The 27249-nt window shown below is 42.5% G+C and overlaps 2 protein-coding genes and 1 long non-coding RNA gene across 3 annotated transcripts in view; 1 reads left to right on the top strand and 2 right to left on the bottom strand.

Annotated features, from left to right (window-relative positions):
- The window catches only part of pik3r2 (phosphoinositide-3-kinase, regulatory subunit 2 (beta)), a 32133-nt gene extending 31771 nt beyond the window's left edge, over window positions 1-362 (bottom strand). The window contains exon 1 of the mRNA XM_062404577.1: window positions 230-362. The gene's annotated coding sequence lies outside the window, so the exon portion shown is untranslated. The remainder of the gene's footprint in view (window positions 1-229) is intronic.
- LOC133968491 (uncharacterized) lies at window positions 193-7543 on the top strand. Its single transcript, XR_009924110.1, has 4 exons — window positions 193-335; window positions 5153-5433; window positions 7110-7291; window positions 7421-7543. It is a non-coding gene; the product is annotated as an uncharacterized LOC133968491 (long non-coding RNA).
- On the bottom strand, window positions 1837-27249 carry mast3a (microtubule associated serine/threonine kinase 3a). Its single transcript, XM_062404576.1, has 27 exons — window positions 26781-27249; window positions 23460-23548; window positions 22631-22703; window positions 19387-19407; window positions 19153-19231; window positions 16460-16617; window positions 13699-13774; window positions 13235-13444; window positions 11993-12094; window positions 11620-11752; window positions 10831-10916; window positions 10490-10575; window positions 10058-10266; window positions 9803-9941; window positions 9404-9536; window positions 9140-9305; window positions 8939-9040; window positions 8389-8511; window positions 8151-8266; window positions 7786-7967; window positions 7406-7527; window positions 7120-7308; window positions 6465-6688; window positions 5935-6057; window positions 5641-5777; window positions 5233-5417; window positions 1837-5097 (listed from the first exon to the last, which is right to left on the bottom strand). The coding sequence occupies exons 1-27, from the start codon at window positions 26864-26866 to the stop codon at window positions 4214-4216; spliced, it is 4233 nt and encodes a 1410-aa protein (XP_062260560.1). The 5' UTR covers window positions 26867-27249; the 3' UTR covers window positions 1837-4213.

Below are 27249 nucleotides of genomic sequence, written 5' to 3'. Positions count from 1 at the left end.
TCCCACTGGATTCTCCCCTTTAAACGCAATTAAAAAAAGAAGAGGGGTTTAGATAGCTGCAGATAAAGAGCAAGTTGGGTTTAAAGTTTAAAAAGCGGGACCGCGGTGAACATGACGGAGCTGCTGCTGCGTGAGAGAAAAGCTGGCTGGCGGCGGCGGCGCCTCCACCATTTTCCAGCACAGTGTCCGACGCTGCGCTGGAAATGTGCAGCAAGTTGGAAAAACTCACCCGCGGATCTTTTCTCGACTCTTCACACTTTGAGCGTGCGGCGCCTCGAAGCTTCCTGAGCGGACTCGACCCGACCAGGGCACCGTTTGGCGGCTGTAGCTCCTCGGTATGTGTGTGCGCGTGTGTTTGTGTGTGTGTGCACTGAGCTTCCAGGAGAACACCTCCCTGTCCGCTGCTTCTCTTCTCCCTCCCTGTCCTCCAGCGGCTCCTCTACTCAGCCATTTTCCAGCTCCGGCAGGGAGCAGTGCGTGGGAACTCACATGAGGAGAAGCGGAAAGACACGAAGCTCGACGGAAAAGTCCGAAACGTCAGAGAGGGGTCACCGGATGGCCTCGGGGAAATTTGGACTCGAGGGATTTTTAAGCAGTACAGTTGATTCTGTTTCCCACTAAAAACATTAAGTTTAATCTTTTTCACTGCAGAGTCCCGTTCATATGAGAAGAGAAAGGTCTGTGTTTATTACCACGTTAAAGAGATAGAACTCTTTTTTAGGGCCCGAGCACTGACAGGCACTGACAGACAGTGAGGCCCTATTGAAATTGTAAGGATTATTATATTATTCAGGCAAATTCATTTGCTTTTTCGAGGGCTTTAACATGCTCAAGTGGTGAATATTTACTTTTCATTTATTTTCTGTAATTTTTTTTATATCTATATATACATATTTTTTATTAATTTACATTTTTACAATAATGTAAGTTATTGTGCAATTAATAGGTGGTTGAAGTCCAGACAATTTTAGGGTTCACTATCTTGCCAAGGACACATCAGCATGCAGCTGGGGAAGAGTGGGAATGGGACCCCCAACCTTCTTGTTGGAGAACGACCACTCTAACCATTAGGCCACACAGCCTGCTCATTCCCATGATAAACTAAGCACACTAAGAAGATGGACAAATTATTGTGTGTTTTGTATTTTCTTACTTACTACATATATTTGACAGCCTTACTTAAAAGTTACTTTTATATTTTTGGATTTTAGATACTGGATGATTTAACATGCTTTAAAAACCTATTGTTAGAGAAAACCCCGTAGTTTCCAACCTTGTCTTCTGACGCCTTACAAGAATCACAATGTGGGACACATTTAATTTATGCACACTCACCTTCACCCCAACAACCCCAGTCCCATGAAACCAACAGCAGAGCGACACCTTTAGCAAGCACGTCACAAAACAAAAATAGTAACAAGCAAGGACGCCTCATTATCATTAACAGCAAAGGGCCATGTTAGCCACAGGATGTCATGGTGCTGCTTAGGCTGCAGGTACGTTTACCCTGTGGCACCTTATTGAACTGTACCTGTGTCCTGATAGCTACTGAGGTGGTGATGCAGGTGATGGCCTGATAATTGAGATCAGAAAGGTTGGGTTTGGGAAGACCTACCATTGTGGCAGCAGTATTGGATATACATGTTCGTTTTAATACTAAGCTTTGCCTGTGTATTAGTACCACAAAGATGAATCAGTAGTGTAGAAATGACGTGAAGATCTCTGAGGAGTGTCACATTTGACCATTATTACATTTAAGAAATATTCTGATATTTTGTGTTGCCCTAATCTTGCAAATATCGTTGTATGGTGGAAAAATGACAGGTACACACAAGCTGTTGTAGTCCTGGACTTTTGAGTCCTCTGCAATTCATTTATTTCAAGCACTGTTAAGACAATAGAAAAAAAACAGACAATGTCACACCAGTCTGCACCAGATATCCTCATGGAAAGAATTACACAAAGGCTAGTTTGTCATTCTGGGACATGGTGGGGTTGAGGAGGGGACAACAACTTCTAACACACAACTACGCTATGAGGAGTGCGGCAAATGTGGAGTCACAGTTGTGCGCCAATGTGAGGACATGGATTTTATCACACCCACACACACACATACATACATACAGACACACACAGAGGCAAAAAGCGAGATGAGGAGCTTCTTGTGATGTGTGATGAACTGCTGCTGCTTAGATCCCCACAAAATGAACTTGTGATTTAAAAAACATGACTCGATGATACAATTTACAGGTCAAGAGATGTTTTGGTGTTGATGCAAAATGAAAACGTGAAATCATCAGTACATTCGAGAATGTACAGGTATATTGCATCAGAAATTCAGAGATAAATCCCACACACACACTTCTATAAAAAAATGTCAATGAAAAAATGTCAATACGTCTCGTTTGAACCCCCCATCCATAACCGCTTTTCAAGACTTGTAAATTTCCATTTTAAGTTCCTTCCTTTGCATAAAACAAAGATGTGCCTTCATGTGACTCAAAACACAAGACGCACGTGTCTTCTGTGCAACAAAAGTAAATAAAAAAAGACTGGAAGCATTGTTGGCTGCTGAACCAGTCGTTTGCTGAATACAAACAATAAAACAGCTTCAAAATTTGAAAAAACAAACAAGGGAGGAACCTATAGCAGAAAATAAAATCCCTTACTTTCATATCTCCATCCTCAATTCAACGATCAAATCAGTCTCATGTTAAAAAGAACCTAGGGCTTAGGTTCTTTTTAAAAAAGGTTAAAAAAAGGATTCAAATGTGCAATAAAACTGTGGGAAAACTTAACTAGGATGTGTACCACGCACAATCAGGTTAATTTAAAGAGATAAAGATCCTCACCTCGGAGTCCATCTACCCCTACAAGGTCCCGTTCAAAGAAACACCACCTACAGCTGCTATAAGGTCCACCATTGTTTATACAATATACATCAACAGCATAGGTTATTAGTACTTCAACAAGACTGTTTCCATATCAAAATATACAAAAGGAGCGATCGTCCCGACTCCTCTATCTGGATGAATTCGGCCATTCCCTGTCATTCATTTGTTGTTGTTGTTTTTCTTCATAATAATTTAACAAAAACCATGACGAGTCCACACACATATTTGCACTAAATTGTAAACATTCATTCATAATACACATGACAAAACAGCCATTTTTGTTTGTGGCATCCACTGTACAATATTTGAAACCCACAGAGAAACGAGATCGTCCTGAAATGGAAATGCGCTCCAACTGTTCTACCACTACGACGACTTGTGCAAACACTTCACTGAGACAAGGTTCTGCGAGGAGCCGGACGGAGGCGTGATTCAACAAGGTATTTAGAAGACGGAGGAAACAGCCGGGTTTTGAAGAGGGTACTTGCGAAAGCTTTATCTACACACCTGCAGGGTGATCAGGCTGTGGTTGAACCCGCTGCCAGGCGTTTAACAGCACAGACGGCAAGTAGCGGTGACGCCCACACATGCATGAAGCTTCTTATGTACAACTACAGTTCCTCTTTTGAATGGTTTCTTTGTTTAAACCATGCTTTGGCACCAGCATCACACTTTCCAAATGGTCTGATGTTGATATTTTGTTCTTTAAAAAACAAAATGCAATCAAGATTGATGAGGTTAAATGTTCACCACCACAAAAACAAATCTGAGGCAGCACAGAACATTTTTTTGAATTCTACGTTACATGTTACAGACGTAACACTGCAGGGTTTCTTTCTGAAGATGGTGGTATAGAAAAATCAACGTGGGGACTGATATCGACTGACTGTTACTGCTCTTTTCTTCACCTAATGAAAAAATCACATTGAGAAACTGTTGCGTGGCTTTTTGGATTTGTGCAATTCCTGAATTAAGAACAGCTGAAGTATCCAAGGCATTTTCAACAACCCCCCCAAAAAAAGTCATAAATAGGTTTCTCCATTGTAAACAAAAAATATACAAATCACATCAGATATTGGTGCCACAGTGATTTGAGAAACAAGAGAGAAAATACAAGCGTCTAGGAAGTAAACACAGTTTTGCAGTCCCTTGTTCTGTTAACAGTGTTGCAGGGTGCATATATTACTTAGGAACATGGGTTGGAATTTTGTTCTTCCGTCTGCATACAGTTGTTCATGATGATTATGGGGCTTAGTCACAGTTTTCTGGACACACAAGGCCATCACTAGTAAGAACACTCGCAGGTCAAAGACTTCCCTTCACTTTGTTGACCTACTATCTCTGCCAAACTCTTCCTTGGTTTTTGGATTGGCCCTCTGCTGTGTAGTTGTACCCTGTGATCCTCTTCCTCCCAGCTTCATGCTGGATTCGGCCACGGCCGAGTTGAGCCAGGACGCCTTGAATGGCTGTGTGACAGGAAGCATTGGGCTCGGCGTTGCCTCTCTCTCCTCCTGGTCGTCAATATTCACTTCCTGCACAGCCTCCTGCTTCTTGAAGGAGTCCCTGCGTTCTGACAGAGCCAGCTTCCTCATCACCACCACCTCATTGGAGTGGTGGTTGCCACTACGGTGTGGAGAGATGGTGGAACGATGGTGCTCGCCAAAACCACTGGCTGCGTCTTGGTGGCCTCTCTGCCCTCCGATGTACAGCCCCTGACGGCCGTGCTCACCGACGCAAACAAACCCGGTGGCTGTGTCCCCTTCTATGTCCTCCAGCCCCTCCCCCTCAGACAGAGGCACCTCCATGGTGTGGCGGCGGGTGCTGTAGGCCTTCCTGTCTCCGTGGTACCCTCCGGTCATCTTGTCTCCGGTCAGCTTCTCTGCTGACTGGACCCTCTTGAGGAGAGGTGAACGGGGCGGCTCTGCACTGCGGGGACGTACAGAATGGCGAGCGATAGTGGGAGGGGACAATGTTTTGCCGTGGAAACCTTGCAGGGACTTGGGGTGACTGGGGAGGCAGGATGGAGAGCACTGGGGGGAGAGAGGGTGAGGAGGTGGGATGCAGGCCAGGGGTGAAGGGGGGATACTGCTGGTGGACTTGCAGCGGCCGGCTTTGGTGTAGCGACCCAGAACATGCAAGGAACTGGGGCGGGCCTGAGGAACAGGCGAGTTCGGGGAGCTGGAACAAGGTGAAGAACTTGAATCTAACAGAAGAAACAGAAGCAAATAGAGAAATAATAATTTATTTTTTTCCTCCAGAAACGGACAGCCACAAAGCACAAAGGCTCCACAAGAGAACTTGGTACACTTTGCAAATGATACAAAGCATCCTCACTCACCTCCTGAATGGTCCGGAGCAGGGGAGCGGCAGGGCGTGGACGGCCCAGGAGAGAGACTCTGCGTGGGGGAACCAGAGAGGCTGTCGCTAGAAGACTGGTGGAATCCTGAGGAGAAGCTACGACTGCTCTGCATGGGCGGAGGCGGCGTGTGCTTCGACAGCTTCTTCAGGATGCTACGTCGTCTGCTGCAAATGACAAAAGGTGGACGTTAGATCTAGTTTATTGTATTGCTCTTTCTTTTATCTTTTTCATGGTTACCCAAGTCAAAATAAATGCCCAGAGAAAACAACAACTTTCAGAAACTAAGATCCATAGAAATGTATGATTTTTGGCGGCTCAAGTGAAATTGAACTGAGCTTTGATTAAAGTTTCAGACAGTTCAAAATTGAACATTCCCCCTTCACGTACCCGTCCTGTCCGTCCCTCTTCTTGCTCTTCTTGCTGCGCCGGGCCATCTTGGACCTATAGCTCGCCTTCCTGGCCGGGCCCACTTTGATTGAAGTATTTTCCAGTGCAGTCGTCTGCAAGGTCACTCTGTTGCCACTCTGTTTAAAACAGACCATAAGTAAGTATCTACAAGGCAGGTGCAGAGCCACAAAATGACATGTCCCTGACAGAAAATGTATATATTTAACGGGGAGGCTCTATATTTAGATTGTTATATACTAAAAAGACATTGTAAGGCATAACAAGCCCTTTTACCTTGAGCAGGAGCTCCACCACCTCAGTGTGGACGAGTCCCTGGACCGACTCCCCGTTGACGTGAGTAATGAGGTCACCCGCCCTCAGTCCTGCTTCATGTGCTGGACTGCCCTCCTCAACACACTGTGGACACACACACACACACAGACACACACAGACACACACACAACCTCAGATCAAAATTACTGGGCAAGCAACCACTGAATCAGCTGTTAGTACTATAGTCAATGTGTCACCTGATTACTATGATTAGTGTTCTCAGTTTACTTACTCGGTAAAAAAAAAACACCAGTGAAATCTAGAAACATTTATTTAGTGCATTGGAAATTATAAAAAACATGAAACAGTAAAACACAGATGGCCACGAAAACTCTATATGTTAGTGGTTTTAAATTTTCATCTTCAAAATTTAAAATGTTGCATAATAATTTGATGTAGAACTTGAATATATATTTATATATATATTGAATATACAGAGTGTTCCATAGAGGATAACTAGCACCAGCTACATCTGAGATGAGGACACGTACCCAGACCATGTGGTGGACAGTGTAGACATCACTGTCTCCCATGTAGACCCTGATCGCTCGCAGAGCAAAGCCAAACCTCTTCCCCGAGCTGTGGATGACCACAGGAGGCCTGAGGCAACTGACGCTGACGCTCAGGTCCCGGCTCGGGGACGAGTCTCTGGACGAGGGGTTGGACGACAGGGACAAGGAAGATTTGGGGCTCGTAGAAGGAGCTGCTGAGTCCTCTGGTTAAAGAGAGGAAGATGGAAATAAAATGTAATGTTTATGGATTGTTTGTAATTTACCTCTGCTACTTTAGTAAATTTTATACAGTACAGTATTTCATAAGAGTAATTCCAGCACACTATTTAAATAATAATAATAATCATAACAATTATTCCACTGTACATGATTCTTAGTCAGACTGTTGCCATTGAGATAGAATTTATAATAAAGGTTTGTGATTTACAAAGGTTCTACCTGTAGAGGGCACTGTAAACACATGAATAGTCTGAGCAAACATAGTAAGGTTACCGTGGAGCCAATAAAAAACACATACAGAATAATTGTGGCTGGAATCTAACCAAGTAAGTAAATGTTTACTAGCTTAAGTAAGAACTGAGGTAAAGGACAAATATAAATGTATTTCCTTCACATTTTGTACAGATTGGTCTACCTGGAGTGATGATGAGAGAGAGGCCAGAGACAGAGGCAGACTTGGGGACTTTGCCAGCTGGGGATCGGGGTTTCTCTGGAGTTTCCAGCTGGTGAGCAATCCGTCGAGATGCCCCTCTCCTGAATGACGGCCTAGTCCCTGTGCTGTTGCTCCGGAGACGAATGCGCCGCAGGTTGGAAACCATCCCGTCTATGATTATAAAGGAAAAAGTGACACCGCTGAGGACTAACAATTGCAAAATATCATGACAAAGGACAATTCATCGGTCTGTGTTTGAAAGCCTTACCTTCCTCTTCTGCAGAGATGGCAAAGTGAGGCATGATGTCAAGGCTCTGGGTGCTGTTCATCACCAGCGGGCTGGCACTGCGCTCGGACTGGGAGGAACTGGATGAAGCACGGGGACGAAGACTGCAAAGGAGAAAAATATCACTCAATAAAACACAGGGTTAAGAGAGAAACAGTTTTTTCTCTGTAAAAACTGCAATAATGGACCAGAACAAACAAAAACAACCGGCAACAAATTGTCTTTTAGTCAAGATCATGTCAGTATGTTATTTGCCATTTTCATTACTATCTTATAACATTTTTAAAAATCTTATCTTTCTTCTGGGTTCGTTCTCCTCTCATAATAACGACATCACTTTCTCCAGTGTTTCATGCTCTCACCTCCCCCTGTGTCCATCTGCCCTCCTGTCTCCACAAGCCGATTGTTTGTAGCCGTCTCCAGGAGAGAGGACTCCTCTGCCCTCCCACCGCTCCTCCTTCTCCTCGCTGTGGCTTCGCTCAGATGACGACAGGCTCTGGTTGGACGGCGTAGAGGAGGACAGGTGCTCCGTGCTGCTGTACACCTAGAGTTCAAGCAGAAAGGGTGGTGAGGCCTTGCTTTACTTGTGTGTGACTGTGGCTGTTTTTTTTCTGAGAATTCACGCAAATACTGTATTCTATCAGAATAAGCTATTTATATTAGATATATCTAGTATCAATGCAAAGGAGGTTGCATGAGGATCGATGAGCAGAGCCCGAACAAATACCTTGCTGAAGCGATGGGCCACAGAGGAGAACTGACGGAGCTCCAGGGACGATTCATCATCATTTGTTTCATCATCATCTTCATCTGAGCCCGTGTGACAGTAGCGCTCCGATCGAGCTGCGAAACATTTGGAAAAATGTTTTTTATCCAAACTGACAGCTAAAAAAAAAAATCTGACATGTCGTAGTGCATCCTGCTACACAAAGAGCCTGTGTGTATTTGTGGATGAATCCACCTACTGTCAAAGTAGCTGGTGTCCTCGTCAGTCTCTAGTTGAGGTATGAATTCAGCTTTCTGCCTCAGGAGCCCGTTCCAGTCCAGACCCGAGAAGAACATGTGCATCTTCACTTCAGTGGTTCCACCTGGAAAAGGCATTTAACACAGTTACCAGCTAATCCTGAAAACTTTCACCGTAATGATTAGATTACTTTCATGTAGAACCACAACTGAGGAATATTCAAATCATCCATTAATCTGATGATTATTTTCTGTTATTAGTCTGTTCTATAAAATAACAGAAAACATAAAACGCAGCAGTCCAAAATCCAAAAATATATAATGTAAGACCAAGAAAAACAGTGAGTTTTCACATTTGAGATCCAGAATGTCAATTGTGATGTAGGTGTATGAGCAACTTAAAATGTATTCCAAACTTTTCCTTTCTTCACATCTGACTTGTTATGAAATCCCTTTCAAGTGGGATGGGTCATGTCATTGGCTCCAAAATTGAAGAGAAAAATCTGTATGCCTTGCCCCCACCTCCCCATCATCAGTCTAACTACCACCAACCTGTTCCTAGACGCTCCAGAGGACTCTGTCTCAGTAGTCTAGTGATGAAGTCCTGGGACTCAGCAGGCAGAGCGTCCTCACCTTCGGGCCAGATTATGTCGTCTGGACAAAGAAGCACAATCCAGTTCCATATAACATAAAGACAAAAACAAACTTTTCAGAAGTAGTGAGCAATCACAATGCATTCCCAGGGTATCTTACCATTTACCACCTGACCAAATAGCTGCTCAGGTGTGTCTCCAAAGAAAGGCACACAGCCCACCAGGAACTCATAGAGGATGATGCCCATGGCCCACCAGTCCACAGGCTTTCCATAGCCCTGCCTCAGGATCACCTCAGGAGCGATGTACTCTGGAGTCCCACAGACCTGCAGAGGAAAACAACAGAACAGAGCGGAAACTGGTGTGAGCTAAGGTCAAAGATACAACAGAAGGAATGAGGAGAGGAGGACATGAGGAGACAAACCTGTTTGTCAATGAACTCTCTGGTGTCTTTCTCTATGTGTCCCTCATACAAGTTGGTCGTCATGTTCATTAGACCGATCTTAGACAGTCCAAAGTCTGTCAGCTTAATGTGGCCCATGGAGGTGATTAACAAACTATAAGGGAAGGAAACGCAAGAATGTTTAATGTTGCATCAAACGCTACTCAAATCAAAAATCTCAGATTCAGTAAAAAAAAAACATTAAAGGCAGAATATCTCAAAGAATTCGGCTCCAACTTCAGAAAGATTTGGTGTTTAAAAACTTATGATAAATCCAAAATGATGAGAGCTTGAAAGGAAGGAGGTGCTGCCTTAGATAAAAGAGAAGAAATGTGAAATGTGTGAGGCTGTTTTATCGTTAGTGAGTGGCTGGAGACATACTTGTCAGGTTTGAGGTCTCTGTGTACGATGCCGTAGTTGTGAAGGTACTCCAGCGCCAGGACGGTCTCTGCAAAATACATCCGCGCCATGTCCACAGGCAGAGGACCAATGTTCTTCAATAGGTTTGCACAGTCCCCACCTTAAAGGACAAAGGAGGCCACCATTATGAGCTCTGCTAGATCAGTGTGAAAAGGTGGAAAACTTTGAATAAACGTTAATTGTTTAAGTTTAGAGTCCAATCCAAACCGACCCTACCTTCCACATACTCCATGACCATGCAGAGGTGCCTCCGTGTCTCAAAAGAGCAGAACATAGAAACCACAAATGGATTTTCTGCAAATGTTAGGATGTCCCGCTCCACAAACACCTGCTGGATCTGGTTCCTCAGGATCAGGTTCTGCCGGTTTATCTTCTTCATGGCAAAACGTTGACGGGTTTCTTTGTGGCGCACCAGAAACACAGCCCTGCATTGAGGCAGGGACAGATGAAGGCATGACAGATGTGGAAGGGAGATAATTTGAGAGATTACATTAGAAACGGAAGAAGAAAACATTTTCAGTGTCAAGTTCGTAAACACAAAAATATAACAACAAAGCATCCTCATGCGTTTTGTCATTGTGTATTTATTCATTAAAAACTCATTCATTTAGTGTCCACAAAGAGAGTGAGTCAGTCTGTCTTACTCACCCATAGGCGCCATTGCTAATGAGTTTGATGGTCTCAAAGTCACTCTCCAGTGGTTTCCTACGAGGAGGGGTGCATGCTGCTCGGCTCTGAATCACACACATCGGAAAATGAGACCGAAAATAACAGGAACTTATTTGCAGCATTATTTCTGATAAGGCATGAAACCATTGCCTATAAACAAGTGCTCCATTCACCACTTAAACTGTTAAATCAAGCCCTTCAGTGTTGTTTCGCTTGTTTATTTAGAACAAAATTCCTTTGCCCACCACTGTCAATTCTTTAAAACATATTTCAAGCATATTAACTACATCTCTGCTGTTCTAAGTTGAGCTGTGTTATACCTGCGTGAGTGTCGTCTCTCCAGTGTCGTCAGAATCTTTGCTGGTCGACCTGTGACTCGGGCTCGTCTGCTCCAGATGGACCATCTCTGTAACAGCATCAGACACACAGATCAAACTCCATTCAGCTTAAATCAACTCCAATGACGACAGTGAATGTTTAATCAACTGTCAGCAATTACTAAATACTAATGAGGCTCAGCAAAACAAAATCAAACAGCTGTCACTATATATAAAGCAACGTTGCAGGTTTCTTTTGTGGGATTCTTTTATAATGCATCTCTCAATTTTAATGATTAACAGCATAAAAGTTAGTAGAGGAAGAGGCAGTGCTGTCCTGTAGGAAAAATACAGCCTGCATGACTGCATCTTGGGAACAACATGCAACAGTGGTATTTTCTTTGCATCATGCAAAATGCAACACTGGCAAGACAGCAAGGTGAGAGAGCTTCTCAGGTTCTTGTGTCGAAGAGGACTCGCAAGGAAATAAAACAGAAAGGCAAACTCCTCACTCTTCTACTGGCAAGGGGAAAGGACTCAATCTCTAATTCTTTGTGGGTTTGTCCACATTTAAAAAACAATGTTTACCTGCTAATTTTGGCATAAAAAATGCACATTTGAAGAAAGTAAATACTGTTGATCATGCTCTAATAATCACGGCAACAATCCATCAAACGTATTCACCACAAAAATATAGTACAATTGAAATTGCAAGAAAACTATTCTAAAGTACGTAAATAGGCAATGGAGTAGAACATTTGATAAAATCAAAGTAGGAAGTTGGTGCTGCACCTTCCAGAGGATCTCTGTGGAGGCCGAGCTGACTGATGATGTATTTGGGAATATCAGTCTTGATGCCCTGGCCGACCTTAGCGTGATCCTCCGCAACTTCCAAACGTTGGTAGAACTCCTCTGGATCAAACTCCTGGAGAAGAGAGAACAAAAGACGTGTTGTGATTTCATTGCACTTTTATCCAACAAGTCAAGATTGCTCTTGGCTTATTCCAATAACAACAACAGCTGGTATTATTACTGTTATCACTAGAGTCGCCTTATACCCCTTCGTTTGAGGGGACAGTTTACTCAAGGTTCTACATTGCTGAACATTGTACAAATGTTGTGTCACTTACATATAATCACTACTCTGTCTGTGAATTATTCTTACCAGACACTCCAGGAGCCTGGCAGGCCTGGAGATGATGATGAGAATCTTCTTGACCAGTTTGGTGATGACGGGCACCTCTTCGCTCTCTGAACGCTCATATGCCTGATCAGGAAAAAGACAAAGGATAATGGATTATTATTGCAACTTGTGCCGCCACAAGGCTCATGCAAATTGGCACGACAGCTCATCCACAAAGGCACTTTACTCTGCCTCACATTATTTTTAGCACCTATTTCATCTTCTTACTTTATTTGTTGTTGATTCAAGTGATTGGGGCTGATATTTAGACCTATTGCATCAATGCTCGTTTCTGCTTGCTGCCTTGCCAGATTAATAAATAATACCTGCCAACACACTATTACTGAATTTCATTGTCTGCATATCTTAGTCTAACACTGCCTTGCCTTGGTCAAACAGCAGGTTCAGAGTCTGTGTTGCAGAGATGGTGAAAGAGTGATGTGAGTCAGGGTTCAGAGTCAGAGCTACAAGGCTTCTCTTTAAAAGGTAATATTCAAACAGAAGCACAGCAGCATGAAATACTAATCCATCGGAAAAACTAACAAGCACAGGGTAGAAGTAAACCATATTAACATTTGACCTCATGGGACTGTTTGCTTGAAATAAACTTTTTCTGGGATGAAAAATTATTTTAGTAATGTGGTTTAGTGGGAATTATCCACAAAATGTGTTTCCTTGTTGAACTGTAGGATAAACACAGCTGCTAGGAAACTGGAAGAACATCGAAAAGCACCGCAATGAGAGAGTGTGCAAACTATGGCCCCATTAGAAATGAAGTCATTGTAAGATTATCCAATTTCCTGAATAAAAAGAGAAAGTCTTTCTGCAGCAGAGGCTGTGATTTATTTAGCAGAAGGCAGCATTTGCTGCAGGAAAACTGTTGGTGGAAAGGTCATGTAATCAATCATTAAAGAAGCAAACACTTGACCACTACACAAATCGATGCAATAATAAAGAATGACAACACCATTACTCGCCATTGAACTGGAGTCAGTTAAGGATGACGACCAATCAAACAGGCAATTTCAATTCAATAATCCCAGTGCAGTTATAGTGTTGTATGCTGTAATGTCCCATAGGGCAATCTGAGCTACCAGCCATCAAAAACCAACTGGCAGTAAATTAGAAGGAAACAGACACGGCTGACTGGAGGAATAATAAACAGTGCCCAAAATGGGTAACAGTGTTTTTCTTAAAGATTTGCTAAAGATGGAGAACACCCACCTCGTGCAGCAGCTTCTCCAGCTTCTCCTGGAGCTCCACAAAGTACCTGGAGGTGACCAGGCCTTTCTGGGACTTGTCCAGACAGTCTCTGGCAAGCTCCAGCAGCTGGTGCTGAATGAATCCCAGGACGCCGTCGGCCAGGGGCAGAGCGCTGCCCGGGGAACACTCTGCGATGATGTCGAGCAGCCGATCCTCCATCTGTGCTGTCGCCTGGAAAACAACCAAGATGGAGGAAGTCATTTATAGCAGTGACAGTGGTGCTTTATTAACAGTTTACTTTGAATCCCAGTGGAGAGTGACTCAAGCTTTTGACTTTGCCAAGAAAATAAAATCGCCTGTCCTGGTTTCCATGTGTAACGAAGCTCAACCACACTATTGTAGATCATCATTTTACATGAAGATACATAAGCAACACTTCAAATTGAGAAAGAAAATAAATAAGATGAGAAAAGCAGGGACTCTACCTTCGGAAAGCGTTCTTTGTAAACATGATTCATCATGACAATCTCATTGTCAAATGTTCCACAGGTCCGTCCAGGGCTGGAAGGGAAACAAATTGATCAGATATACCACAACAATAAACAAAAGACAATATTTTTGCACAGTAAAACAAATAAATGATGGATGATAGAGGATGGATGGAGAGGTGAAGAGGTTAATATTACATAAAAAGTTTAATTAACAGATGATATGCTGATGTGGAGGAATAATGTGTCAATAACCGAAATAATGTTGAAGCTACACAACATAAACTATAAACTTTTGATCAGTAAATTCCAACTCAAAGTGTTTACGGCCATCCAAACACTAATAAGATTCAGATTTCAGATCAAGTTTTCATGTGCAGTGTCCGTGACCACATCTGTTGTGTGCAGGGGGCTTCAGTTACGAGCAGGCACCTTCTAAACCGTCCATACACGTTACATATCTATGAACTGTCATCACGTGTTCAATATAGAAATGCTGGGTGCCCCAATACATCACACTACAAATAACAATATCGACATGTGACAAGCACTTTACTATTTCTGGGTCACCACAGAGAGGGCAACAGTCAACGTTTGCCCCCTATGAAATGCTTCACACACCCTCTGGAGCTATTTTAGAGCAACATGGAGAGTCATACTATTCCCATAGTCAACACATGCAGTAATATAGATGTGTCTAATGGCAATGCAAAGGTCTGAGTCACTTTAACAGACCATCTGAAAGACAATGTTTCTTTTCTACATGTCAAATGTATAATATGCAACTCAATCCAAACAAACAATTGCTTAGTCTGATGAAGTTGTTGTCCTCAGAACCATTGTCAAAAAAATTAAAAAATCTACCCGACCTGATTCAAACAAGTTGTTCTTCATAGATGAGGTCATGTATTATTTGTTATTCACCTTACACAGGAAATGGCAATGAAAGCGGCTATGACTAAATTATATGGCACGTCCCATTACCTTTAATAAAATCAATGATTACTCTGGGTTTAAATATTGCTGGAGTCATCTTTGATAATGTGATTAAACAGACTGATGCAAATCATACCTTTCACTATATTCAGAACGTTCAATAACCTTTAAAATAACAACCACTATTATAAGAGGTTAAGATATTGATAACACAGATTACTTGAGTCTTGACTTCAAGGACAAAACAACCACTTCTGCAAACATAGAACAGTTGACTTATCTAGAGTATTAAACCTTCTTTGTAAACCTAAGGATAGCCTCAGGATATATCTGTGTGCATGTGGGTTTGTGTTTTAATTGTGTGTGTACGATATGTGTGACTTGTGCCACAGGCAGGAACATGTCACAGAAACAAAAACACATCACGATGTGTTTAACACGGTCAACAACACATCATAAAAGTTTGGATTGAGTAATCTCACAACTCCCCAACACCAAAGCTTTTGCCCTTGTAAGATGAGAAATTGTTGTTTTCTTTCCCAGGAGATTACCAGTAACATCAGAAAGGCTTCCTCCAGAACCACGTAAGATAATTATAACGCCATATTCAAATCCTAAGGGTTCATTCATTTCATTTTACAGCTCATTAATTACACACCATTATTCTCTGTAGGATCTTCAGTGGCTGCAGCGCTGCTTACCATTAATTTGTCTCTCATAAATATATTTTAAATCCATCTTTGGGTAAGTAGCTACAGGAAATGTACAAAACCGTGTGTCTTCAGCTTGTGGAGGTGGTGAGATTTATATGAGCTCCATAGCTCTTACATTCATTTAGTGCAGCAGAATGACCAGAGCATCACACTGCAGTTACAGTTAGACAGACACCTGAGCCGGGCCACAGAAATGAAGATAAAGCTTTTTAGCTAACATGATTATTATTTTACCGGAATATATGATCAATATTTTACTTCAGTTAAATATGAAAAAATAACTTTTGCTTTAATCATCAAAGAGGTTATGTTTTCAGTGTTTGTTTGTCACATAGCAGTATAACGCCAAAACTACCAAATCGATTACCATATATAACTCAAATAAGGCACTGGATCATGTACCATGGATCAAGGGGTAGATCCAGGAATTCTTCTTACTTTCTTAAACATTGTGAGATATGCTGTTTGTCAACATTGTCCTTGATTTCTCCGAAAATAGTAAATGGATTTAAAGAACTCTGGTATATTTATGGGACTTGTGTGCAAGTATGTACAATTTAGTGCATATAAAATAAAAATCTTGATCCAGCTAATTTCAATAAGTGGTTTCATAGTGGGATTGTTTGTATGCGCTCTCTTAGTGCCATTCTAGTAATATTATTCACACTCACGGCCTTGATGTTCAGCATGTTAACCATTTAGTTACCAATTGACCTACAAAGTTTAAATAAGTCATTTAAACACAAGGGCAAGAGTGAGACTGAGATATGAAGTTTTTGTTGAGCTGTGAGCAGCTCCTTCACAATGTTCTGCATTATGTGCAGTTTAGCACATAGCTAGCATACTGATATAGAGGCATATTGCACTGTGATAATTCAACTTCTTTTAAAACTGGTTATATTTGTATCTTATTTATGGAACAAGAATATTTCAGAAATTAACATTAGTGTGTTTGAGTTGACTTCCGTTCCCAAACATCACAACATCTATCCGCTCTCTTGCTCAACCCTAAGGGCATCATTATTTCTCTTCCAGTGCAGTGTGGTGTTATGGGAATGTTAGAGTAACAAGCAAACAGTCCATGCAGTTATTGTATGATTCCAATCTACCTGAGACTGCGTGAGCGGAGTCTGACAGCAGGCAGGGGGTGTGCTCCGTCTTCGTCCGCCACGCTCTCCGTACTCCGGAAATGTTTGAACAGGAAGTGGAGATCATCTTGTGTGGGCTGGAAGGGCAACTGGTGCAATAACTCCTGGGATGAAGAGGACTGGGAGGGAAAAGCAGACGGTAGACAAAGAGAAGTTACATTAAGCAAGAATAAGTGTCATCACTTTAAAATGTAATTAACAGTGTCATCTACATACTAACTTACTTATTCTCTTTATAGCCTACCTTTCATTGCTCATTTGTAACTATGTCAGGTTTTGCTTTTGCAGCTTTGATGATATAACATCCTGAGCTTCCTCTGATAAGTCACACCACTCCTCTCTCTCATATATTCACTCATTATACTGTAATTACCCAGAGTCTTAAAGGCTTTCGTGTTCTTCTATGGATCTGAATTAGATGTAAGACTTAACAAGGGGGTGTTGAGAAACGCTGCAGCAAAGTAAAACATCACAAATCCCCCTTTTACTTTTGAAAAAGGGGACTCTGTGAGATTTAGTGTTCTGCTCCCCTGAAGCAGCATTTTGTCCGTTCCTGCTGCAGCGCACCCCGAGGAAGGCAGCAACAGCTGTTGCGTTGGCCATGCATGCATTGGTTTTCTCTTTCCCAGCCAAAATATGTGACACGCAGCCTGGAATTTATGAGAACTCCCATCTGGCTGGGTTCTTGTGTTTCAATGGAGGAAGAGCAAAGGGAACTAGCTGACTACAGGAAGGCAAAGCGTCTAGCAGAGGAAAAAACAACAGACTGAAAAGAAACTGGAAGACAGGAAAAACAAGAGCATGAAAGAGACAGAATAGAAGTGATAAAAAAGATGGAGGAGAAAGATACCCTGAGGAGGAAACTGTAGACGTGTAAGAAGCAAGTGAGAGCAGTATAAAGACCTCACTGACGGCGAGCCTGAAAGGACCATTGTGCGATGAGGGCTGACCTCACTGGCTAAAGCCATGTGGTTGGCCGTACAAAATTACAACCGTTCACGAGGAGCTGGGTATTGTTTTGCTATGACCGACTTCAGTTTCGATAATGACTTTGAAGAACAAAATCAAGATAATCGCCACAGAAACCCTCGACAAATAACCGTTGGGTGTAGCTGGGAGACCGGACTCGCTCCCCTCGTTTGACTTTTTCCTGAGAGGAAAAGCTGAGTGAGAACATTTGAAAACACTGCACGGCCCCTCCCCGTTTGGTGATGTCAGGCAGGAAAGAGAAAGCATGCATTTCATCAAGACCTGTTGTTTTAATGATTAGACTTATTATCCCTGTACTTTCCCTCCGTCTGAGGCGGCTTTGCTGAGTGGAGCTTAAATCAATTAGTTATGAAGTAATTTATTTAAGAAGAATGGTCCCGTTGTGAAACATTAACTCTAGTGTATGACTTTCCGACCACTCTGAATGCCTTAATCTCTTTAGTTTCACCACGTACACAGTGTTGATAGTTGCATTTTGCCAGAAAAAACACCTCACTGAGTCCAACTTTTGTGTACTTTGTCACGAAATATAAAACAGTCCATCGTCAATTATAACCGCTCTTGAATAAATCATTCCCAGAAAAACTGTGGGAAAGGCATGTGAGGATTCATTCCTGTTTCCTCTCTGTGGTGGAAACTGTGGTTGAAGGCAGATGATGGAAGGATGCTTCATCACTGGATACATCCAGTTTTAGCTGAGTCATTAAAAAAGATGACATCATACATCATCGAAATATTTGCTTTTACAGATTTAGTAAAGTTTCATTCTCACAGCAGGGAGATAATTGTTACTTAAATCTCTGTTGCATATCCACTTAACCAACCATGATCACTGGTGGTCTATTCATTGGTTATATCTAAGTGTTTAACAAGTTTGTAAACAGTGGAATCATTTTGCAGCAAAATGTGGAACGAAATATTAGCAACACACAGAAAATTTGACTAAAATGAGATGATCCAGTTTCAACTTTCTACTCAATTGCTTTTTTTCCCTTCAAAATAAGAGCCTGCAATATCCAGGATGACATATCTAGCCTCAAGCTAACCTGAATTAGTTGAGACAAATCTCAAGAGCAGGGTCAAGTATGTTTTCTTGTATATGTTTAAAAAACTTGTCAAATAAACTTTTCACAATGAATTTTCATTTCTACAGGTGATGAGATTTCCATATCTAAAGATAGAATTTTGGGTGAAGCATCACTTTCAACTTCTATAACACAAATTGAATCGTCTTTAGTTGTTGGGTTAAAGTTACACATGTTTTTCACTTCATCCAAAAGACGATCATGGATCAGGGTGTAAACAGATTTATGGTGCATTTTATAGCTTTTTTAAATATGTTACCGTTTATAGGCAGTATGTATAATGGGATGGGATTTTTGTCTTATTATTGGCTCATCAGTCAATTATGAAGCACTTCAAACTGCACTAACCTATATGGAAAGTGCATACAAATAAAGTTTGATTGATTTAGTCATTCTGCACCTTAAGACATCACATCACTGTAAAGCCACTGATGCAGTTAGTATAAGTTAACAGGAAGATAAATGCTCTCCTGGCATGTGTTGGAGAAATGGTGATGATCTGACAATGAAAGACACACAGGTCTTACAGTGTTATAGGAAAGAGGGCAATGCAGAGAGACAGAAACAGTGTGAGCTTACAGATACTGATGAGCTGGGTGCATTGGTGCAGTATCCAGAAGAGGGAACTGACGCCACAGACCACCTCCGCCCATCTGGTCTGCAGAGACAAAACAGTTGCACACTCCTCAGTGGTCAATTTACATTGAACATCAAACCTGCATGTCCTCCCTAGACCTGCAAAATCTCATTAGAATAAAAAAAAACAATCTTCTCACACAAGTTTTACAACTGAGAAGTTTGTTGTTTTCTTACCGTTCAGTTCGGGCCAGTTGGCTGCAAAAGGCAAAAAAAAGAGGAAGACACAAATGGAGGAGAAGAGAGGTGCAGAAAAGAAGAGGGGCAGAAACAAAGAGGGGTAGGGTGAGAGAGAAAAATAAAAGTGTTTAATGACAGTGGGACTGGTTCTCATAATCAAAGTTCTGTTTGTCTGTCACAGCCAGTGGCGGTTTGCTGCAGCTGAACACCTGACAGGATGCTATCATACTGCAGCAATGGGACCAACAGCATTGGGAGCCTGTGACTCATTATAGACACTCACTCACACACTCTCACACACACACACACACACACACGCACGCACGCACGCACGCACGCACGCACGCACGCACGCACGCACGCACGCACGCACGCACGCACGCACGCACGCACGCACACACGCACGCACACACAAAGTACACAAAGTACACACACAAAGTACACAAAGTACACACACAAAGTACACACACAAAGTACACACACACACAAAGTACACACAAAGTACACTCATCAACAACATGTACATACACACCATGACGCACACCGGCCAGGCTGCCACTACACACAGAAAACCTCAGACTCAATGTGTGAAATTTCCACTTGTATCATTGCCTCTATCGCCGCTGCTTTTCAGTTCAATATGGCACTCTGAGGATGTGGCCCAGTTTCTTTCACTGATTCGATCTGTGCTTACAAGAATGGTTGAATGTTTTGCTCGCAGACATCAGCTCTTGGGCACACGCAGCTACATCAGCTGTGATGCGATGAGATTGGATTGTTCTGCGCCGGGATCTGAGGATTAGTGAGATGTTGGACATGTGTGCTTTCTCATCTGGTTTATATCTGATATGTACATGATCCATTATAGTCCAGTAAAACCCTGAATGACACTCAGGGGTGGAATAAAGGTCCTTCAAAGTTTAAAGGCAGGGTTTGTTGAGTTTTTTCAGAAACACTTATCTTATTTGTTGAAATCTTCTTCACATCCCTATAGCAGGATTGTAATAAACGCAACCTGTATGCTTCACACATGACCTCCAGCGAATGCTTGAGTCCGGACTTTCACTAGAATTTACCTTTTACATATGAGGAAGGCAGCAAGATCTCAGTTCACACGTGTTTGTAATAAAGCACGGCACGCTACATATAAATCCCGGTGCCGACATCGTCCATAAACATCATAAGGAGCTCTCTTGACATCTTGGTCACTGTCCTCTATGTATATGGCCCTGCTTTTTCATCCTGAGATATTTGTATCGATTGTTCTTTAAAGGTTTTGCATTCGTCGCATTTTAGATGTGAATCCTCCGGAGGATCTCCTGCTGTATTGTGCATTAGCTCACATTCTCAAGAGTGTTGACTAAATGGGGCTGGCAGGAGAAACTAAGGAGTATGTCTGTGGCCACTGTCTCAGTCATTTGCATTCTCACATCCAGCCTCTCCGGAGAATGTAAGGAGATTATCTGAAGTTCAGTGCATGTCTGAAAGCTGAATACTGTATTGGTTGCATATTTTTTATGTGTAGCCAGCTCTTTTCAAGGATTACCAAGCCTAGCTTTAAGTGGAAGATAAGTTACAGTTTTTAAATAATGTTAAAATAAATACTTTGTGTAAAAGGAGAAACAATAACTATAGCGGACCTGTTTGTGGGCAGCCCACACACCCAAATGGAAACAAAATAAGCATTTTCAATGTTTAAAAGGGAGCTGCAATTAAACTCTTGGGAGCCTCTCCCTTGGGATTGCTCTTTACCATGGTTTTACTTCACTTGCATCAAAGGGCCTTTTTATTACGCAGCGATTTTGGGTGTTCCATGTTTACATGAAAATACATTTGAACAAGCAGTCGGGCTACACAGCTTGTGTGAATAACAAATAAACCCAGCAGAGATCTGGAAAGTGCAGTCACAGCAGCTGTCTACACACTGGCAGCTTAAAAAGTCTCAATAAATTTTGATGAGTCATGCAGCCTATTCCACCAGGAGACATCCCCTCTCCATCCCTGAGCTAATGGTGCAATATGCTACACTGCACTGCAACAATAAAAGCTAACTCAGAACACATGATAGATCAGATGAGCAGCAATAATGTACATTTTAATTACATTCAGGCAGATAGACTGAGCACGTTTCTGAAGTTTATATGTATGTATTATTACCTCCTTCAGAATGAGCCCACATGTGTAATGCCACAATCTCCTCACTAGCAAGTAAACATTAGCTTTCCTCCACTAGAAAAGGATGCCAGTTGTGTACACTGCTCCCTCCCAGCGAGTCTATAAACAGTTGCAAGAAGCGTGATGAGAGAGCAAGCTCTGAAACTTTTGCCCATAATCATAAGAGGTCTGGGTAACTAGTTTGCGTGTGTGTGTGTCTGTGTGTGTGTGCAGCAACTTGCCACATTATTTGCCTCAACAAATGTCAAGAACCATCTCCAGAGAACAGCCCTGGGGCCTTTCGGCTGATTGGAGTTTCTTCTCCCATTCCCTCATTTTTACTACATGGGCAAACAGGAAGAAGCCAGGGCATGTTCGACTATTTGTTCGGCATGACTATTTGGAAAACAGTCTATAATGCTAGGATTGGTACGTAGTTTTAGAAACTCTTTTTATCTCATTTGTTGAAATCCTTTTCCGGATACCCATCAATTAAATAAGTTGTCTGAAAAAAAGGAAAAAGCCGGTGACTGTGGCCGTCGCAGAACTCTAATAAACAAGACCAATCATTTCAATCGGGCCAGATGAAATGAAACAAGTCTGTCATTAACCGACCGACATGCCTACGTGCAACCTGCTCGTGCTCTCCCTGTGCATCATCGGAGTCTTGACAAGCCAGAGAGACATATACCGACGAAGCACAGACGATAGCCAGAAGTTTGTGAGCTAGTCATAGAAAAGTCAGCTTCTACCATTTTTCAGGCAGTGCCTATTGACTAGTGACTATTTCCAGGATTTCCAAACCTTGCTTAAATGCAAAACTGTGTTTTAAATGGTTCTAAACAGATAAGTCCATTGGCTGGTTCACATCTGGATATTGTCATCAGTCCATTTCATGGATTCATGGGAATAAAGATTCGATTTAGATTGGGTTTGTGATCGGGATACAGGTGTTTTTTTTGAAGATCACCCACTATGTTTTTGTAATTTATGCACTGGATACAGGAAATATAACTGGAGTAAGCTGTTTGAGCCAGAGGACTTTTAGACCAGTTCCATATTAAATAGATTTTGAGTTCATTCTTACCTGCGGGCAAACTGGAAGTTGGCAGAAGTGCTGGCAGAGACATTTCTGGGGCTTTCTGAAGGGCTGCTGCCAGCTGAAGAAACAAGAACAAGCCGTTACAGAACGCGATCCTCAGCTGTAAGAAACGATAGTGCTGTAGTGTTGAAATATGTCTCTGTGCATCCCCTTGTTTTAAATGCTCACTTTGAAATACGCACGTGATCACAATCCTAAATTTTGCAGCCTGTTTGTAATTTCATGTTTCAGCCTAAAGCTTCTAAACTAAATCACAGTAACACGCTTGTAGAAGTAAACTAGGCCTCTCCCCTGCTCATCTAAGAATCTTAGCTTCAGCAGAAAGTCTTGTTGTTGATCCCACAACATCACAAACTCTTTGAAAGTGTCACTAAAGGTTTCCATGCCAGTCCCTGTGGGCAAATTAAAGCCACACCCTCAGTCAAATAAAAAAAACGTGAGCAGAGAATGAATGACTCAGTGTCAAGTAGCTGAATGAATCCCCAAAAGGAAGCAACATCATCATTAGGGGAGAAAGGATTGCATGTCCTATACACCGTAATATCCAACAATAATAAACACTTGATAAACACCACAGAGACACCTTGTGACATTCAGCATCAAGCAAACACAAGGCTGAAGGCACATATGTGAGACAAAAACCCAATACAGCGTTCTCCTGTCACATGGAGCTGTTCATCTCATCAGCTTAGCTTCACTCACTTGTCGGCTTTCTGTGCAATCATATCTATTACAGTAGGCCAAATGTACCTCAAGTCTAAATGGCACAACAACAAGAGCAGAGACGCAACGGAAAAAAACAACACACAAGTACCTGTGGCGAGTGGGAGAGGTGAGAGAGGTCGTGAAAGAGTGGGCGATGGGGTCCCGACCGCCAGAGTCCTCCTCTTGTTGTTGCGGGAACTGTGAGACGAGGAAAAACAAACAGACGAGATGAAACCTTCGCTTGTGGAGCTCCGAACACAATCACCCAGAGGCACATGCTGTTTATCATTCTTTCATCAGTGCAGTAAACAGTCATGTAAAATAAAAACATACTGTAGTCAACATACAAACTCCAGTTGTTGATCGTGGCAAGGAAAACACTGATGGCTGTGATGGTAAAAGCAACGGTGTAGCTACAAACATGTTTATATGTAAACACACTCACTCCTCGAGTATGTAGTGTGTTACTTTGACTTTTCCTCCTGTGCTTCTCAGAAGAAATGCTGCTGACCACATAAGCTAACCAAACAACGGAAATACCACAAACCAAAATGAACTTTCAATAAATAAAAGTGTGAAGTGTTTGCTTTGTTATGCATGTAAACAAAAAACAATCCATAGGCACCGATAATCAAGAGTCAGATTGTTGTTCGTACTCTTGAAGCCTCAAGAGTTAATGCAACTTGGTACTCGACACCTCATCACCACGTGTCACCTCTGCTTAGAGCTCATGCTGCCCTGTTTTGATAGACAGTTTCCAAGAGGTGTGGTCTAGTGCTGTAAATATAATAGTAATTGTTATTGATGTTTAGATAAAAACTGTTTCTGTTTTAACTCTGCTGGTTGACTTCAACTTGACGCTGGTGTGCCTCTTCCTCTGCTCAGCTGTTTGTCAAAGGTGACAGCTGGAGTTAGAACTCTGGCCCGATCGATTCATCTGTCGGACGCTCAAAATCGCTACAGGCGTTTACGTTTGCCGATATGAAAATGTTTACAGTACAAACACTACAGACAGGATATACATCTATGTAAACATTGAGTGAAAATCTGTTTATTTTCTTGACTCAAGCTAGATTTATTTATAGGTTGTACTTGAGATGTTAAATATAAAGCCTCAACGACATATCTTTGTCATATGTGTTTGATAACATCATTGAAACATTATAGGAGTCAATCTAAATTTGAATCTACTGTAGAAATATTTTATTCCCCAATATTTGTATCAGTCTAGTACTAAAAATACACAGCTTTTCTACGACTGTGACTCGCCCACACAGACACCAGTGTGATTATGAATCAGTTCATTAAAGTCTGAATGTTAATAGTGTTGTTTTTGCATGTATGGTGCCTTCAGCCATCTGTACATATTGTGCTATGTGTGCCAATGCCTTCATTCAACATACACTTGGGGCTTCTTCTAAGATTGTTTTTGCACCGGGTGTAATCCCATCATGCTCTCTGTTTCATCTCGGCGACGCCGATGCCATCGCGCTCTCGTTCTCTCTCTGGCAGTGACCTAAAATAATTGAGGGGGTGAAACGATGACAGAGCCTGACATTTCTGGGTCGGCGCTGAGGCAGATTCGCTCAGTGTATGACCCCCCCAACCCAAAATGTGGCAGAGGAGGCAAAGCAACCGAGAGAAGAGAGAGAGAGAGCCAATAAGAGCTGGACTTTGGCTACAACATCGCTCCAAACCACATAATACACGATGATCAAACGCCATTTTATTCTTATCAGAAAATAAACAGACAACCCTTTCACACTATAGAGCCTGAGCAAAAATGGCATGAAAGCATCACTGTGTCACAACATGATCACGTGAGCTTAATCAACAGTTGGCCGCGATAAGGCCACTCATATTCAAGACCAAACAATGGTGGTTTGTGTGTGTGTGTTGCAGGAACCCATGAAGGATGATGACTATAGGCCACTGAGATGTAAAGGCCTGCAAGTTTCACATGTCTGCTGATGGTGAATGGGACGCATTTATTCACCAAGCTGCGCTGAAAGCCACGCTGTGCTCAGTGGGTTGCACGACTGATGCATGATCCCAAGCTGTTAAATGGAAAGAGAGGGTAGTTTGACAGAGGACTTGGGATTTTTTACGATAGGGCTGGGCAATGGAACATTATCAGTAATTATTGCGATATTTGTTTCAATCTGCAGCAATCTAACAAAGGTCCAATTCATTTAGAGACTACAACAACACCCAGCAGAGCTCGGTACAACTCCGCCAAGGTCAAACTGTCCCCTTAAGTTGAATCAGGCTGCACCAAAAAGGCATTGTAATTAATCATTTAATATACCTGGTCTTTTTCACCAAGATCAAACTCCGCCCCCTGATCTGGAGCCACACCAAAATATAATGATTCTTCTTCGATCCATAGCACCTTCATCCACCAAGTGTTGTGGTAATCCTTCCAGTGGTTTCAGTGCAATTCCACGAACAAAGGTTTGAAATCGTGAATGTTTGTATCACAAACAATGGCTGGGGTTTTCACAACTACAGATATAGATTATATATTATAATTCAAAAGGAACATGTGCTGATTTTGGAAAATCCATGAAAAGCACAAGAGGTTCCTAAGAGAACAAGATGCAGCGTTCAAGGCTAAAAAGCTGCTTAAATGACAACTGCAACGTTTATTGATTAATAACCAATAATTATTGACATTGAGTGATGTGAAAATATTTACCTTGATAACATTTTTGCTTATATTCCAAATGCTACACAGCATACATTTAAAAATGGTTGCATATGTTTTTCTCATTTAATTAGTCAATGACACTGATCATTGCAAATAAGAAATAGATCAGAAATATTGGTCTTGTGACAAAGAGGACAAAACTGTGATTGATTAAGACAAAGTCAAAACACACACATTGAGTCTTTACAGGGCATGGGAGGAAAATTGCTCTCCTCCATATTGTGAGGCCTGATCACATCTATCTCACAAATAAACAGCACGTTTACAGTCCCACTGACCACATCAGTGCATCGATCAGCACTGGGACTGTGTCGTTTTATGCGACAGCTGCTAGCAGACAATGCAGTCTGCCTACACACACACACACTGAACACGACAATGGCCACGTTTCTCTGTCGGAAACAAAAACTAGGGCGGATGTGACAGACACACACACACACGCAGTAACATACGGAGTTCTCTCACGGTGACATTAGGGACGTGAAGGGGACAGTGATGATGGGAGCAGACGCTGCTGGGAGGGGGGGGGGGGGGACGCTGCGTTTACGTGCCGCGGAGAAACAACCAGCTCAACGTTAAGGTTCAGAAAATCGCTGCTTCCCTGCGGGGGGAGCTGCTGATGACAAGCACAGACACACGGGACATGTTTGTGTCTGGGTGGTCTTACACGTGCAGGGAGAAATATACGTATGAATACACGTCGTGGCAGGTTGCTGTTACCTTTTCGATCTTTTCATCATGGCCCCAGTCACAAAACTAGTTTTGTAGCTCGGCAGCACGGTCCAGTAGTAGTTTTGGTCAGACATGGTGGCGGTGCCCGATAAAAGCCGAATTAGAAATGAGCATTCAAATCGGGAGCATGATGTCCCCGGCTCCGGTGGTGCTGGTGGTCCTGCTGGTGCTGCTGGGGGTGGTGCTGGTGGTTAGCTAGGCCAGTACGCGATGTCCAACAGCTCGGACTCCATTCAGCAGCTCCGGTACACACTGACCCCAGACCCGCGACACGGAGGCAGCAGCAGCGGCAGCTCTTTGGTTCCGAGCGGGTGTGGCGGCCATGTCCGCCCCGGTTCTCAGCAGCGTCTCCCCGCGGGCACGGTTCAGTCTTCGGCGGAACGCGACATGAAACCGACGGACGCCTTCTTTCTTCCAAACAGCGAGAGAGTGACACAAAGTTTCCAGCAACAGCAGC

This window comes from Platichthys flesus, chromosome 14, assembly GCF_949316205.1.
Source record: "Platichthys flesus chromosome 14, fPlaFle2.1, whole genome shotgun sequence".
Taxonomy (NCBI): Eukaryota; Metazoa; Chordata; class Actinopteri; order Pleuronectiformes; family Pleuronectidae; genus Platichthys; species Platichthys flesus.
This window is presented reverse-complemented; position numbering and strand designations above follow the sequence as displayed.